The sequence below is a fragment of the Emys orbicularis genome, chromosome 7 (assembly GCF_028017835.1).
Source record: "Emys orbicularis isolate rEmyOrb1 chromosome 7, rEmyOrb1.hap1, whole genome shotgun sequence".
NCBI lineage: Eukaryota > Metazoa > Chordata > Testudines > Emydidae > Emys > Emys orbicularis.
The window spans coordinates 931,514-946,814 of NC_088689.1; the positions used below are offsets into that span (position 1 = coordinate 931,514).

A 15,301-nucleotide genomic window follows, 5' to 3' on the forward strand; every position below is an offset into this window, starting at 1 on the left:
CGCAGGAAAGTGTCCTACCGTGGTGGATGAAATAAGGCAGCTCTTCCCAGAAACCTTCTGCAAAGGATTGCAGAGTACCTCCATGAAAGCGTCCTAGAGATCTCCATGGAGGATTCCCGGGCCATCCCTGTTCACAAACAGTCTTTTTCAGAGAGCACCCTCTGCGTAGCTGAGTGGCCACCGATACCCACTACACTTACTTTTTTGTTCAGATTAAACATAAAAAATAATAGCATGTAACCTTAGATCCCTCTCGGCTGCATGGCCGCGCAGCTGCCTATTAAGCCCCGCGCAGGAGCTTAGGGCTGCTATGGGGAGAGATGCACGGACCTGCCGCAGCGGGGAGAGGCGCCCCTCCCCACCGGCCCCAGCACGGACCTGCCCCAGACTCGCCGCGGCAAGGGGAGAGGAGCCCCTCCCCCGGCCCAGCCCAGCCCCACTGGAGCTGCCGTGGCCAGGGAGAGGCGCCTCTCCCCGGCCCCGAGCTGCTGCGGCAAAAGAGGGGTGGGGGGAGTCCTCTCTCCCCACCACAGCCCCGGGGGAGCCTGCACCCCAAACCCCTCATCCCCAGCCCACCCCAGAGCCTACCCCCCCACCCCAACCCTCTGCCCCAGCCCTGAGCCCCCTCCCACACCCCAAACCCCTCATCCCCAGCCCCACCACAGAGCCTGCACCCCCCCCGTACCCCAACCCTCTGCCCCAGCCCTGAGCCCCCTTCTGTACCCTGAACCCCTCATCCTTGGCCTCACCCCAAAGCCTGCACCTCCAGCTAGAGCCCTCACCCCCCCTCCCCCGCACTCCTGGCCTCACCCCAAAGCCTGCACCTCCAGCCAGAGCCCTCACCCCCCCACCCCCGCACTCCCGGCCTCACCCCAAAGCCTGCACCCTCCAGCCAGAGCCCTCACCACCCCCGCACCCCAATCCTCTGCCCCAGCCCTGAACCCCCTCCCACACTCTGAACCTCTCGCCCCACCTCCACCACATGAATTTTGTTATGTGCACCAATATGGAGGTGATGTCACACATTGGTGCACATAACAAAATTCATTCCGCACATGGACATAAAAAATTAGAGGGAACACTGCATGTAACCCCTACGGTTTGATGGGAAATGTATACTTACTAGAGGTGCCTTCCCCAGCATCACGCTCCGCTGCCAACTGGTCCTGTGACGGGATGGGCTCCAGGGTTAAAAACAGTTCTTGGCTGTCGGAGAGAATGGATCCTCCACTTGCCCACCTCACATTCTCTTTCTCCTCTTCCTTGTCAACAATGTCTTCCTTGTTGTTGCTCAAGATCGCCCAGGGCTCCTGGGAGGTATCCATGGAGCATTTTCGGGTAGTGGTGGGCTTGCCGCCGAGAATCGCATGCAGCTCCTCGTAAAAGCGGCATGTCTGTGAGGCAGAACCAGAGCGACTATTCGCCTCTCTTGTCTTCTGGTATGCTTGCCGAAGCTCCTTTATTTTCACGTGGCACTGCTGGGTGTCCCTGGTGTAGCCCTTCTCCCCTATGCCCTGCACAATCTTGGCATAGATATCAGCGTTTCTTCTGCTGGATCGGAGCTCTGCCTGCACAGACGCTTCGCCCCACAGAGCAATAAGATCCACCACCTCCTGTGCACTCCATGCTGGAGAGCGTTTGTGGCCTTGCGTCTCCATGATCAGCTGTGCTGGCGAGCTCTCCACGCTGATCAAACAGGAAACGAAAATTCAAAAGTTCCCGGGGCTTTAACAGGGGAGCGGCTGTTTCCCGTGTACCTGGCTGACGTGCAGTGGAGTTGAAAGTGCTCTCCAGAGCGGTCACAGCAGAGCACTGTGGGACTCCTCCTGGAGGCCAATTCATTCGAATTACACAACCCAGTGTCTACACTATTCCTATGTGACCCGTGGATGTCGAATCAAGCGCTGCATCTCTCGTGGAGGTGGAGTACAGAAGTCCACTTTACAGGCTACTTAGGCCTGCAGACGGGACTCGGTAGTGTATTAGATCGACTTAACGCGGCTTGGGTCGACCTAAATTTGTAGTGTAGACCAGGCCTCCGTCTCCCATTTCTAATGTCTAGGGAAGAAAGGACTTGAGGCTCCATCTTGGTTTGCCCTGTTTGCTAGTTGCTTGCCTCTCCATATTGTGCAGGGCTGGCGTAGGACCGTGTAGAAAGGTGATGATCAGGAGACAGCACAGGCATCCAAAGTGGCCAAGAGGCTCAGGCAGTAAGCTAGCTGGGCTTCAGTCATGGCTGTCTTCCCCGCTGGAATGCTGAGAAAACAGTGGCAGTTTGTGGGCAGATACTCCAGCTGTGATCTTCCAGAATGAACTCCAGCTGCAGGGTATCGACTTGGAGGAAATAAATTAACAAGCAGAGCTCGCATTCACAAGTTGGCACAGTGGATAGCTGGGCATTCAGCTGGCTAATCGCCAGGGGGCCTAGACTCAATCCCCCTCCTTATAGTCTTCATACGTCAAGCTCAGAGGAGGAAATCAGAAAAATATTGCCCACTGTTTTCTTAGTCAACTTCTAATCTTTAAAATCTGACGGAAACACTGAGAAGTAGCAGGGCACGATTATTTGATAGCCAGCTTGGGTGCTCTTTTATCGCCACTGTGTCTATCACACTCTTCAGCCAGCCTGGAGGGCATTTTATTGCTATAAAAATCTGCATTGCAATAGAATGCTCAGCTGGAGTTTTGTGAATTTAAACATTTTCAAAATTGTATACCATAATTCATAATAAATACATATTTGGGAAGGAAACCTAAGTTTCCCCAGCTAAGTAACAGCCCTTAGATGTAGGGCTGGTCTACACTGAAAACTTACACCAGCGTATCTCGGTCTTGGGGTGTGAGAGACTGAGGCTACATCTACACTACAGGGGGGGGTCGATTTAAGATACGCAAATTCAGCTACGCGAATAGCGTAGCTGAATTCGACGTATCGCAGCCGACTTACCCCACTGTGAGGACGGCGGCAAAATCGACCTCCGCGGCTTCCCGTCGACGGCTCTTACTCCCACCTTCGCTGGTGGAGTAAGAGCGTCGATTCGGGGATCGATTGTCGCGTCCTGACGGGACGCGATAAATCGATCCCCGAGAGGTCGATTTCTACCCGCCGATTCAGGCGGGTAGTGTAGACCAGGCCAGAGCCATGCTGGCCTAACCCCCTGTGGAGACAGCGCTAGCCCGACAGAAGGATTCTTCTCTTGACCTAGCTGCCACCTCTCAGCAGGTGGATTAACCAGTGATAGGAGCACCTCTCCCAGCGCTGTAGTGTGTCTGCACCGAAGCCTGTGCAATGCGGCAGCTGTGTTACTGCAGTGTATGAGGTGTAGACATACGCTAGGAGAGAGGAATGTGCTGTCTAGAGGTACGTGTGACCTGTTCTTGTTATGAGTGGCTGGTATACAGCTGGTTTTCACACCTCTACTGATCAGAGCTTTAGGTTGTTTTACAATGTTTATAAATATAAATTGACCCCCAAGAGGCTCCAGGCAGTGGTGGAGGGAGGAAGTTGCAGGAGGCTGAGGGGGTCAGAGAACTGATGGGCATACATTTGGAGGTAGGAGGCTGGGTGGCATGCAGCTCTGCATATGGGAATGGGGACTTGAGGGGGGGAGGGCAGAACCAGGAGGCTGGATCAAAATAAAGAAGTACTAGATTATAAAATCCCATCCCTTGTTCAAGGGACCAGTTTCTAGTAATCTGATAGTACTTAACTCAAAGAGTCTTCCAAATAATCGGAAATGGATTGTGTCTATTTCCAATACAACTGACCCGTTCTGGCAGCTGAAGAATTCGTTCTTCCCAGCACATGCAGCGCCTTCAGTGCAATGGGTGCAGCGTGCCGGAGTTTTAGCATTTCCCTGTGGCTGCTTTAGCCTAGCCGGTGGTGTAGCATTACATCACCAGGGCAGGAATGAGAGTCCAGTGTGGAGGGAGCAGAGCAGTGGGCTGCATGTTGGAGTCCTCGGGCTTCTCAGTGCACTTTCAGTCTGCTTTCCCTCACTCATTTCATACCCAGGAAACACAATAGTGATCTCCATGGTTACATTCATTCTCCTGGTGCCTGTGCACTCACAGGTGGGATCTTCTGACCCCTGAACATGGTTCCCAGCTCCCCAGCCAGCCCCCTCGAGGCCAGCCATCCCTCCGGCTCCTGCACAATTGTTCCCGCTCTCTGCATCTTACAAGCACATGTGACTCCCTCCTGGTGCCTTCCTCTTTAATGTTCCTTTTACTCTGCGGTTCTGGGGGGAGGCCTGGGGCGGTTCTCCAAGCCTCGCATTTCCCTACCCTGCGCGCCTTGGCATCCGAGGGCTTTTCAGAGATGACATGCTTTCTGTCAGGCTGTGGGGGAGGCGAGAGGAAGTGGTCGCTCCTGCTCCCTGCACATTCACAGAACAGCCTGCACCAAATCCGAGCGCTTAGCTGATCACTTTCTAAAGAGAAAGAAACCAGTAAATGGCCCAATTAAAACAGACAAAAGAGGAAAATGTGAGTGAGCGCTGGAGTGTTGGCGAGGAGGCTAGGCTCTGTGGGAAGTGCTCCATGTTTGTCTGCCAGTACCTGTTACTTGAAGGGCTCTGACATTTTCCAGACTTCCCTGCAGGGATAGCAACACCTGATTCCACTTAAAACTTGTAGTGTGTCTCCCCCCAGCCCTACACCTCACCCTAGAAACCATAGAGTGTGGAGAGAATGAGGATGTAATTAGCTGGGAAAAACTTCCCAGGACTTCCGTCAACGTATTTCAGAGCCACACTTGGATACCGCTCACACACAAACAACATGCACAAGGCAAGAGGTGTGGGGCTGAGAGAGGTGCTCAGGTGCTCGCTTATCCTCTGCCCAGTTTGCAACTTTCACATGCACCAAAACTGCTGTGCTTGCAATGCGCCCACGAATGATGAGCACCGACTGAGACCTGAGGAGGACGGTAACTTCACCCCAGGGAAGCGAGGAAGCAGTTTGCTCCAGAAAGATTTCCACAGAACAAACATGCTGCAGCCTGTGTCTATTTAGCATCTGCTGACCTCTTCTCCTCTGTGGCTGTGGCTGTTTTCTCCAGTTCCCTGCCCCCATCCTGTTCTGTGCTGGTTGGGACAGCAGGCCCTGCTTGCAGGATGTTTTTCAGTGTTTCAGATTTATGGTTGTCTGTGTCAGATTTAGTAGGTGTAGGACTCCTGAGAAAGCGGAGGTCTGTGTGCAGAAATGGTGAAGGAGGGGCTGAAGGAAGAAGCTGCTCTGAGACAATCCATCATGCACGAACCAGAAGCTACTCTGAGACGGGTATCGGATTCAAGGAACGAGACACAGAAAATCCCAAACCCCCTGTGAGCAGGCTCTGTGCGGATAGAGCCCGGAAGGGGCTGCTAGCGCCCTCTGGTGTGAGGAGTCCCAGGTTTTAGATTAGGAGAGCAGCTCTCCTCCCTCTCCCAACGCAGCACGGGGGGGGGGGGGGGGGGAGGGCTGTGTCACCCAATATGACCCATAGCACAGACTTTGGGAGGACAGTATTGCTGGAGGTGCCGACCTTAATGGCCTGTGCAGCACACGCCATGTTTCAGCACCCCTAGCCAGTGCGTATTCCTTGCCAGGGCTGAGCCCTGACACCTCTGGGCTTGGCAGTTCAGAGCCCCGGCACCTCTGCCCTGGCACATCCGTTATGAAAGTAAAAAAGAAAATTGCTTGAGCCCCAGCACCTCTTTAATTACAAACTAAGCCCTGCCCCCAGCACTGTGCTTCTGGGTGTGGCGTCCCTCGTACCAGGGATATGCTTCATCATGTCTCTTCTAGCAACGTTTGTTTTATTATGAAGACGATGATCATGGTTCCAAAATGAAGGTTACACCAGGATTTTCTTTTCAGTGGGACCTTTGTGGTCTTCTAAATCGGTTTGGACATGAATATTTTGGGGGGAAGGTACCAGGAGTGATAGCTCTCAGCATGCCTGATGTTCCTGTTGTACCCATGTGCTGGAAGTCATGTCACTAAGCTACAGGCTGGAAAAAAATATTTTTTTTACAGATTTCAGGCAGGGTATCCCCCTTTTTCCGAACATTTTTTGTAGAACACTGCCATGAAAATTCACACCCGCAAAGAAACACGCTGTTTGGTGACTACGAACATTGTCTAAGAGAACAACGTATCAGACCTGAAGCATGAATGCCAGCGTTCCCGGTCAGCCCTGGTCAGACTGTACGAGTGGATGCCACAGACGGTTCGCAGACCCTGCCTGGCAATGAAGATGCCAGTGAGTGTCATCAAAGAGATCCCAGGGTGGGAAGAACCCCGGTGGGCCCCCCAGCAGAGGAAGGAGCAGGCTCGCAGCTCTGGCCTGCGCTGCCCCCGGGTCCCGTGCTGTCCCTAGGTGGAGGAGCAGCACGCGGGACATAGACACAGATGGTGCCGGTCTGAGCGGCTGAGGCTGCTCCTTGGAGACCTTGCTGTTCAGCACTGGGGAGTTATTGCCAGGTAGGGCCCCTCCACCCTGCCAGAGCATAGGCATGGGGGCTTCCCTGGGACATCCCTGGGACGTAGGGCATATTCCCCTATCTCCCTCTAGATTTCCGCTGGCCCCTGTCCTCCCGCCATGACCATCCTCTGGGCAAACACACACACACGTGTAGCTTTTCCTTGCCTAACACAAAACAGTTACTCTACAGGCCCGGCAGCTACAGAACAGCACGCCTTCCGAACCTCCCCCTACCCTGGAGATCACAAATCTAATCTGATAAAAGAACCCCCAAAAACAATTAAAGCGTCTAAGGAAAAATAATACCCAAATCAAAACTACCCAAACTGGGAAATAAAACTCCTCCCATGAACCCTCTCCTCCCCGGGGCAGAGGGGAAGATGCCTGGCGAGCCTCTGAGGGCATGTGTTTAATTGTTTATGGGATGGTATGTGCTTGTGAGTGGGGTGGGGCGGGAGAGTTGAGGGGGATGGAAGTAGCTGTATGCGGGATTCTCTTACTAACTTGGCTAGGGGAGTTAAGGTCGCTGCTGCAACAGGGTTCTCTGCGCCTTACACCTTGTTCGAGCGCGGCACTTCAGAAGCCTGAATTCAGACGTTAGAACCACAGAGAAGAACGTTAGTGTTAAAAGCAAAACCAAAACACACGTGCCCAGCCATTCCCCCAGGCAGCCAGGTGGCAGAGCATTTGGGGCAGTGCCAGGCCTAGCCCATTGGGGGCCCTAGCAGGAATATTTTGCACCCCCACAACACATACTAATAATTAATGGGGGGGCCTTGAGCTGCTTGGGGCCCTAAAAAGTTGCTTAGTCTGCTTCCGCCTAGCGCCGGCTCTGAGGTGGTGTTTGAAAGACTGGAACCGTGCCTTTGAGAGGCTCGCAGAGCGAACACCTGGCAGAAGCCCATTCAACTCGGGAGGGGAGCTGCTGCATTTTGTGCCAGCTGAAGTCTTCTGCTGCTTTCCAAGGCAGCCCCAGTGGAGTGTGGTGCAGGAGCCCAGCCTGGGTACGACCCCAGCTGGGCAACGTGTGGGGAGGTACATCACAGAGGAAAGGTTGCAGCATCCTGGCCAACAATGGCCACCTTTGAAGCCACCTCTCTGCCTGGTGGCCTAGGTGCAGTGACTCCCCAGGCACGGTCCTTCGCTCGATGCAGTTGTGGAGAGTGCCCAGACTTCAGGGTCTAGAAGGATTTTGCCCAGCCTTGGAATGATACCCCAATTTAAAAGGTCACATGCATTTACCTGGTTGTAGGTGTGTAGTGGGTTTGTGGTGGTTCTTCCCACTCTGGCTCACTCCATCCGTGGGTGCTGCCCACAGTCAGGGAATTAGCAAAGTCTGGCGTGAGGATCTGGGGCTTTGGTGGCAGCGAGGGGTGGATTCACAGTCTGAGGGGGCTCCGGCTTTCAGGCCAGGCAGGCTATAAGCAGTCTGTGTGCTCCGGCCCTCAGGCAGGGCAGGGCAGTGAACAGTCTAGGGGCCCAGGCCCTCAGGCAGGGCAGGGCCTAGCATCCTAGCTCTGGCGGACAGTAGACTAACACAGCCCTCCTGGCCCAAGGTGAGGTGGCTGCCACCCCAAGGGTGGCCCGACAGTGGGTCACCTGGACCCACCCTACTGCACTGGGTCCCGGCCCAGGGCCCAGCCCAGGGTGGAGTGTGCCGCCACTGGGTCAGCGGGGATCCAGCTGCAACACGCTGACCGGGTTTCAGGCAGCAACGCAGCTGGACTGGAGTCGGGATTCTTGGGGCACTTTGCACCCTCGCCGCGGGGTGCCCCTGGATCTGTGGGTGTCCTCCGTCTCCCCAGGGTAGATAGCCAGCGGCTGTCCCAGCACTCCTCAGTGTGTCAGTCAGCTCGGCGGGCTCCCCTTCGGTCTCCAGCCTCGGAAGCGGGCAGAAGGCATCTGTCTCCTCTGGCAGCTGCAGCCCAGCTGAGCTCCACTTCCTGTCCCGCCTCTTAACTTCCTGTGGGAGGGGCGGGCATGGCCTGGCTCCGCCCACCTGGGATCAGAGAGTGGTTCCTCCCCCTCTGGCTCAGTGGGAGGCCACTTCACCGCACTACAAGGTGCCACAGGACAGCATTTAACATCAGAGGCAGAGCTCTGACGGGCGGGAGCAGAGGGCCTGTTGAACCGCTCTGGACTGCCTGGTACTTTTCTTTCATTTGAGTTACAAGCTGGTTTTCGTTTCTTCCCAGCCAGGTCTCTAGACAAACTCTATAACTTCGCCGACTGCTCTGGCCTCCACCTGGTCTTTGCGCTGAATGCCCTGCGCCGAAATCCAAATAACTCCTGGAACAGCTCCAATGCACTCAGCCTGCTGAAGTACAGTGCCAGCAAGAAATACAACATCTCCTGGGAGCTGGGCAACGGTGAGTGACCGGCCAGCTCCCCGCAGCTCCCCGCAGCGTGGAGCTCAGTTCGGCAGCGAGGGAAGGGTCAGTTCCCCCTTCGGACCGAACACTTGCAGGGCCCAGCAAGCTTTGCCCTTAGCCATTCAGCAGGGACTGACGGGACCCTGCAGGGAGGAAGTGTGCACTGTGGGAGTCCCAGCTAGCTTCCGAAGGACATCTCTGTAACATCCATGTGAGGGCTCCTGTCTGCACATACCCGTCTGCTGGTATTTCACACGCAGAAATGCTTCCACCCAGCTCACTGCCGGTCACAGCAGGGCGTGCCACAGGCGTGCAGACAAGCCACTGCGTGGGCCAGCGGGGCAATCACTAGCTACAGGAGACACCGTGAAGGAAGGAGCGTGGCAGTGGGGAAGGGGCTCTGCAGGCCCCCCGTTAGCAGGGGGGCTGGAGCGATGCGGACAGTGGGGGGGCTGTGAGCCATTGAACCAAACTGTAAATCCTCGATATAATGGAAACCTCTTCAAGTCAGGGGGTGCTGCAGCACCTCCAGCACCTCTGCCCATTAGCTCTCAGCTGGCCCCAGGGTTGTCGGGGGTGGAAAGAGGTAGTAAGGCCACTTCTCCACCTTCTCCCCAGTTTAGGAAAACCTGCAAATTGAACCCCAGGCTGGTGAAGGACAGCGAGGGGCACTCACAGCACCCATTCACTCCTAGATCCCTCCTGCCTCTCTGGCCTACTCTACATTTAAAGCTTACGCTGGCCTAGCTACGTCGGTCAGGGGGTGAAACCCACCCCCACCAGCGACAGCTAGTCTGACAGAACCCCCGGTGTAGACGCAGCTGTGCTGATGCAAGAGTACTTCTGTTGACACAGTTACATCCACACTTAAACCAGTGGCTCTCACCCTTTCCTCACTTAACGTGGGCCCAGGGAACGTTTTGTTATTAGGTCGCTAATCTATTAGAGAACATACTCCTTTAAAGTCCTGCGATGTTCCCTTATAACGTTGTGTGGGGGCACGAGGGCTTGCCCTGTTTTGCCTGCCCAGCGCTCCTGCCAGGGAGCGGGGTCAGGGTGTGGGGGCTTGCCTGCTCCCTAGCTAGAATACCGGCTGGGCGGAGCGGGGCAAGCCCCCGCGCCCCCATCCCGCTATGCCCCTGCCTCACCCAAGCTTCACAATCAGCATTGATAAGTACAGTATTAAATTGTTTCTTTAAAATGATTTAAAACTTATACTGTATATGCATATAATGTCTTTTTTCTGGCGAAAAAAATTTCCCTGGAGCCTATTCCCCCTCCCCCACCCCCCATTTACATGAATTCTTATGGGGAAATTGGATTTGCTTAACATCGTTTCGGTTAAAGTTGCATTTTTCAAGAACATAACTAGGACGTTAAGTGAGGAGTTACTGCACTGTCCCCCTTTAGGAGGCGGATTTGTCTTGCGTACCCCCAAGTTTCACCTCACTTAAAAACGACTTGCTTCCAAACCCAGCCGTAAAAATACAAGTGTCCCAGCACGCTAGTACTGAACAATGGCTGAGGGTCTCCTTTTTACCATATCAGTATCAAATAAATCCACTGGACTATAAATACTGCACTTGCCTTTCAGTGTCTAGTATATGGAGCAGTGTAAACTAGTCATGGTCCGTATGAAACTTTAGTTTGTACTGACTCCACTAGTGCTTTTTATGTAGCCTGTTGTGAAACTAGGCAAATCTCTAGCTGAGTTGATGTACCCCCCGGAAGACCTCTGTGTACCCCAGGGGTATGCGTACCCCTGGCTGAGAACCACTGACTTAAACCATTTCAGCGTAGCCACTCGCTAGCGTGAGGGGAGGGGTCCCATTGCTGGAGTGAATCTGCCTTGCCGAGGGCCGGTGGCGAGGGTGATGTTGCCCTCACGCTGTCTGTATGGTGGCTAGGTCGGCTTAGCTGCACTGCTCAGGAGAGTGGCTTTTTCACACTCCTGCTGGGTCAACCTCATATTTAAGTGTAGCCCTGGCCATAACTAATGTCGTTCGGGCGGTGGTGTTCCCCCAGCACAGAAAATCTCCTTCTGCCAGCGTACGCTGTGGGCGGGTCTGCACTGAAAAGTGATGTCAGCGTAGCTTCTCTCAGGGCTGTGAAAAATCCCCTTTCCCCCCCCCCCCCCCCAAGAGATGTTGTTAAGCCAAGCTAAGCCCCGGTGTAGACAGCGCTAGGTCGACAGAATTCTGTCTCTCGGGGAGGTGGGTTACCTGCGCGGACTGGAGCCCCTTCCCAGTGCTGTGCTGAAGCACTGCAGAGCTGTGGCTGTGGCACTGGGGTGTTTTCAGTAGAGACCTCGCCTGTGTCTACACTAGTGGGCTCTGCCAGCGTAGGTGCTGCAGTATAGACTGCAGTATAGACAGAGCCTCTGTGCGTAGCCAGCCAGGAGGTCCCCTGCTGTGGCTCTTTCCTGGGTGGGGTGGTGAGCTGGATGTCCTTCTCCAGAAGGGCTGAGCGGCTTTTTGATGTTTATTTTCCCAGAGCCCAACAACTATCGGACGTTGACTGGCCGTACCGTGAATGGCAGTCAGCTGGGGAAGGACTATCTCCATCTGAAGAGTCTGCTGCAGCTTATCCGCCCCTACGCCAGAGCCAGCCTCTATGGGCCCAACATTGGGCGGCCCAGAAAGAACGTCATCGCTCTCCTGGAGGGGTAAGTGATGCGGGTTAGATCCAGGGTCCTCAAATCTCCCCTCCCCCAGGCTGATGGAGGCCAAACAAGTTCAACTCCCACCCCTGCAGATGCACTGAGTCTCTGGCTGGGCGAGCTCGGTGCACTGCTGTTTGTCACAACTGCCACTCCGTGTAATGGCGCGAAGGAGGCCAAGGGTCCCCGCGTGGGAGAGAACGTCTGGAGTGGGGGCATGGTGGCCCAGACTCCACTGGGAGCAGAACTGGGCAAGTACAGATACGCCCATGCTTAACTCGGAGTGTTTTGCTTCCATGCTGTGACACTGTCAGCCACACATTGTCTGTTAGGGTCTGAGCTCCTCAGACAGGGATTCTGTCTCCGATATGTTTATACAGCACCAAGAACCAGGGGCCCTGATCCTGACTGGAACCTTCTCACACAAGAGCTAGACAGATAATAATAATACTGGTGGTACTACTTACAGGAGGAGCAGCAGTAAGCAGGGAGTGTGCCTCGTCTCGGTCTCTTCAGAGGACAGGAGAAGCATGTTTCAGAGAGACGCTGCTTCCCTGCTCTGTTTGGAGTATCCTGTCTCCCTCGTCCTGCCATTCAGATCAGCGCAGAGAGGAGGGGCCTGGCACATGGCTGTCCGTGTGCTGCCAGACTTTGCCTTGTGCCAAGAGGGGAAGAGTACAGAGCTGGGGACAGTGCTCCACAGTCATTGTCAGCATTATTGCTAATAATTGTTTGGCTTGACTATGACCCTAAGCCACTTAAATGATTTCCGTGGGCTACAGTAGAAGGGCCAAATCCCTGCTTTCCAGTTCTGAAGCAGGGGCCAGGGCTGGGCAAGGTCCCTCCCCTTGGTCTTGGAGAAGAAACTCCTCTGGCAGACTGGCTGTGCCGTTAAAAGGCACCAAACAGCCAAGTCCTGTCAGCACCTCTCAGAATCAGAGAACACCGTGATTCCTGGATGGCGTTAGCCATCTTCGGCATTTCAGCTTTGCACTCCCGGGACCTGCAGAAGGGTGTCCGGGAGCCAGAGGAGGTGCTGGAGGGCATGTGTGCTGTGGTCTCACATCTTCCTACGTATGAGGAAGTGGGCAGTGAGGTTCTGCCGGGGCTAAAAGCGAGGGAGGCCAGAGAGAAGGGAGCAGCAATAGTGCAAGGGAATAGCAGAAGAGCAGGCGAGACGGGGATAGACACAAACAGCTGGAAGAGACACAGGACAGCCATAGAAACATGGGAGATGCAGGAGTCTCCTGGGAAAAGGAATTTGCATTGTCCTGAACAGGACCATTGTTCAGTGGCAGCAGTTCCCTGAAGGACTGTGAACAAAAGCTGCAGTATGGGGGCTGGGCAAGGGGAGGCGGCTAGTGGATTCCACTGGGAACGGAGTTAGGTCCAGACTTCGTTAACAGCTGCATGAATAATCTGGCATAGACAATAAACAGTGCACGAACCTAATCCCTGGTGCACCAAGGAGAGAGCTCCGACCAGATCCTCAGCTCTGTTCCAGCAGCACAAAGGAGCCGTAGAGCTGCCTTAAGCAGCCCCCTGAGATTCCACTGCCTCCATGTGTCTCCGCCACCCCCACTCCAAGGCTCTGACATAGCAACTGTGTCTAGGAACCAAGGGGCCATGGACAGCCAGTGCAATTTACAACAGGCATGAGGCTGCTCTAAATTGTGTCCAGAGCTGACCTGGGTCCTGGCCAGCCCCAGCATGTTCACCTCTCCCCGGGGGCGGGAGCTGTACCTTTAAATGTCTGAGCTCTCCAGACAGGGAGTGGGGGAGGGGTGCTGCAGAAGCCCATGGACCTGTCACAGGGGACCCGTGTCAGCACTGGAGCTGGGGGTGAGGCCAGGCTGGAGCAGGCATCCCCGTACCAGCTCTGCGCTGGACATGAGTACGCCGCTCGTGCCACTGTGGCTAGCGGCGCTGGCCGCCCTGAGTGCATCCCTATGGCCTCCGACTGATACACGCGGGGGGACAGCTAGTCCCACGCCTTGGCACACTAGCTAGATTAGAGTTAACAGGAGCGTGTCTTGAGCTGAGACTCACACTCCCAACTCCAAGTGTAGACGTACCCTAATAAAAAGAGGCTCGGTCTCTAGCACCGAGGGCCCCCCATGATTACTGAGCACAGCACCCCCCTCCTGTGGCCCTGGGATGAGTGGCCCAGAGATGGCTAACAGGTCCTGGCCGTTCTGGAGGGGGATCAGTGATGGGCAGATTGCTGCTGCTCCCGGATTTGTCTTGGAGCTCAAGTGACCACTTCATTGGTGACACTGCTGGAAGGGGTGGGATGCAGAAGGGGGGTGACAATCACGCCTGCCTCACCCTCAGCCTAGGCTGTTCTCACAATGCTGGAGCATGGTGCAGCTGGTTCATGGAGAGCTTTGTGATTCTGATTATTGGCTATAACGTCTCAGTGCTGACAATGCTCGTGGTGCTGGACAAGGTGCTGCGACAAAGGCATTCTTTGCCCAGCAAAGAGCCCGAGCTGACACACAGACCTAGGCCTGTAGGAACTGGAACTGAAGGGCAATAGGGATTTCAAAGCAGTGGTTTGGAAGAGATGGGACAAATGCTAAGCCATTGGTCTCTTTCTTTGAATCTTGCCTACTCTTCAGTGTTTCGCTAGTAGACTTCTAATTCTCTTCAAAAAGGACTTTCCCACTTCTTTCTTCTCTGAGCAATGTTCACGGGTGTTATGGAGTTGAATCATAGATAATAATGTGGAGAAATTGGAAAGGGTCCAGAGAAGAGCAACAAGAATGATTAAAGGTCTTGAGAACATGACCTATGAAGGAAGGCTGAAAGAATTGGGTTTGTTTAGTTTGGAAAAGAGAAGACTGAGAGGGGACATGATAGCAGTTTTCAGGTATCTAAAAGGGTGTCATAAGGAGGAGGGAGAAAACTTGTTCACCTTAGCCTCTGAGGATAGAACAAGAAGCAATGGGCTTAAACTGCAGCAAGGGAGGTCTAGGTTGGACATTAGGAAAAAGTTCCTAACTGTCAGGGTGGTTAAACACTGGAATAAATTGCCTAGGGAGGTTGTGGAATCTCCATCTCTGGAGATATTTAAGAGTAGGTTAGATAAATGTCTATCAGGGATGGTCTAGACAGTATTTGGTCCTGCCATGCGGGCAGGGGACTGGACTCGATGACCTCTCGAGGTCCCTTCCAGTCCTAGAATCTATGGATCTATGAATCTATAATCTGTGTGCTGTGTGGGAACATCTTACAACCTGTTTCCAGCTTCCAGTCTGCATCCCATCTACAGTGAAGAGAGTTCGCAGGGTTGTTGTCCAGAATAGATTTCTTCTGCTGGCTCCAGATCCTTTGAAGACATCTGATTTGCTCAAGGCTTGATGTCCTAGGAAGGGTATTTGTCTTAATAAATTATCTGTGGTGGAAGCATTCTAGCTAAAAGATGTAAATTGTCCTGTTTGGCTAAGGGCTTCGTCCTGGTCTTTCTGATACACTGTGGTGTTGGGTTAGAGTTCATCACGCATTCCCCCATTTGTATGTCTCCTCCGTTAATCAGATCCACACAGTGATTTGTAGGTATTGTGTTTGTACCCAACTTCCCTTTAGCCTCTTGCCTCTCCCTGAAATACCGTTATAGATGGGTGCACAAGACTGCATGAAATGGTATGCTGTCTGAAGCGGCTGGGTGTAATTAAGACTGCATTATATTTATACTTCAGGGATGATCTGAGTGTAGAATCTTTTTCTGTTGCTATACTCAACTGCTTTATATTGTTGTAAATGTCCTGTATCTGCCAGGACTGTCTCTCCATGAATGGA

At 53.9% G+C, this 15,301-nt stretch overlaps 1 protein-coding gene across 1 annotated transcript in view; it reads left to right on the forward strand.

Moving 5' to 3' along the window:
• HPSE2 (heparanase 2 (inactive)) overlaps positions 1-15,301 on the forward strand; it is a 282,498-nt gene that overhangs the window by 167,804 nt on the left and 99,393 nt on the right. The window contains exons 4-5 of the mRNA XM_065408175.1: positions 8,665-8,838; positions 11,335-11,506. Coding sequence (XP_065264247.1) covers positions 8,665-8,838; positions 11,335-11,506 — 346 coding nt within the window. The remainder of the gene's footprint in view (positions 1-8,664; positions 8,839-11,334; positions 11,507-15,301) is intronic.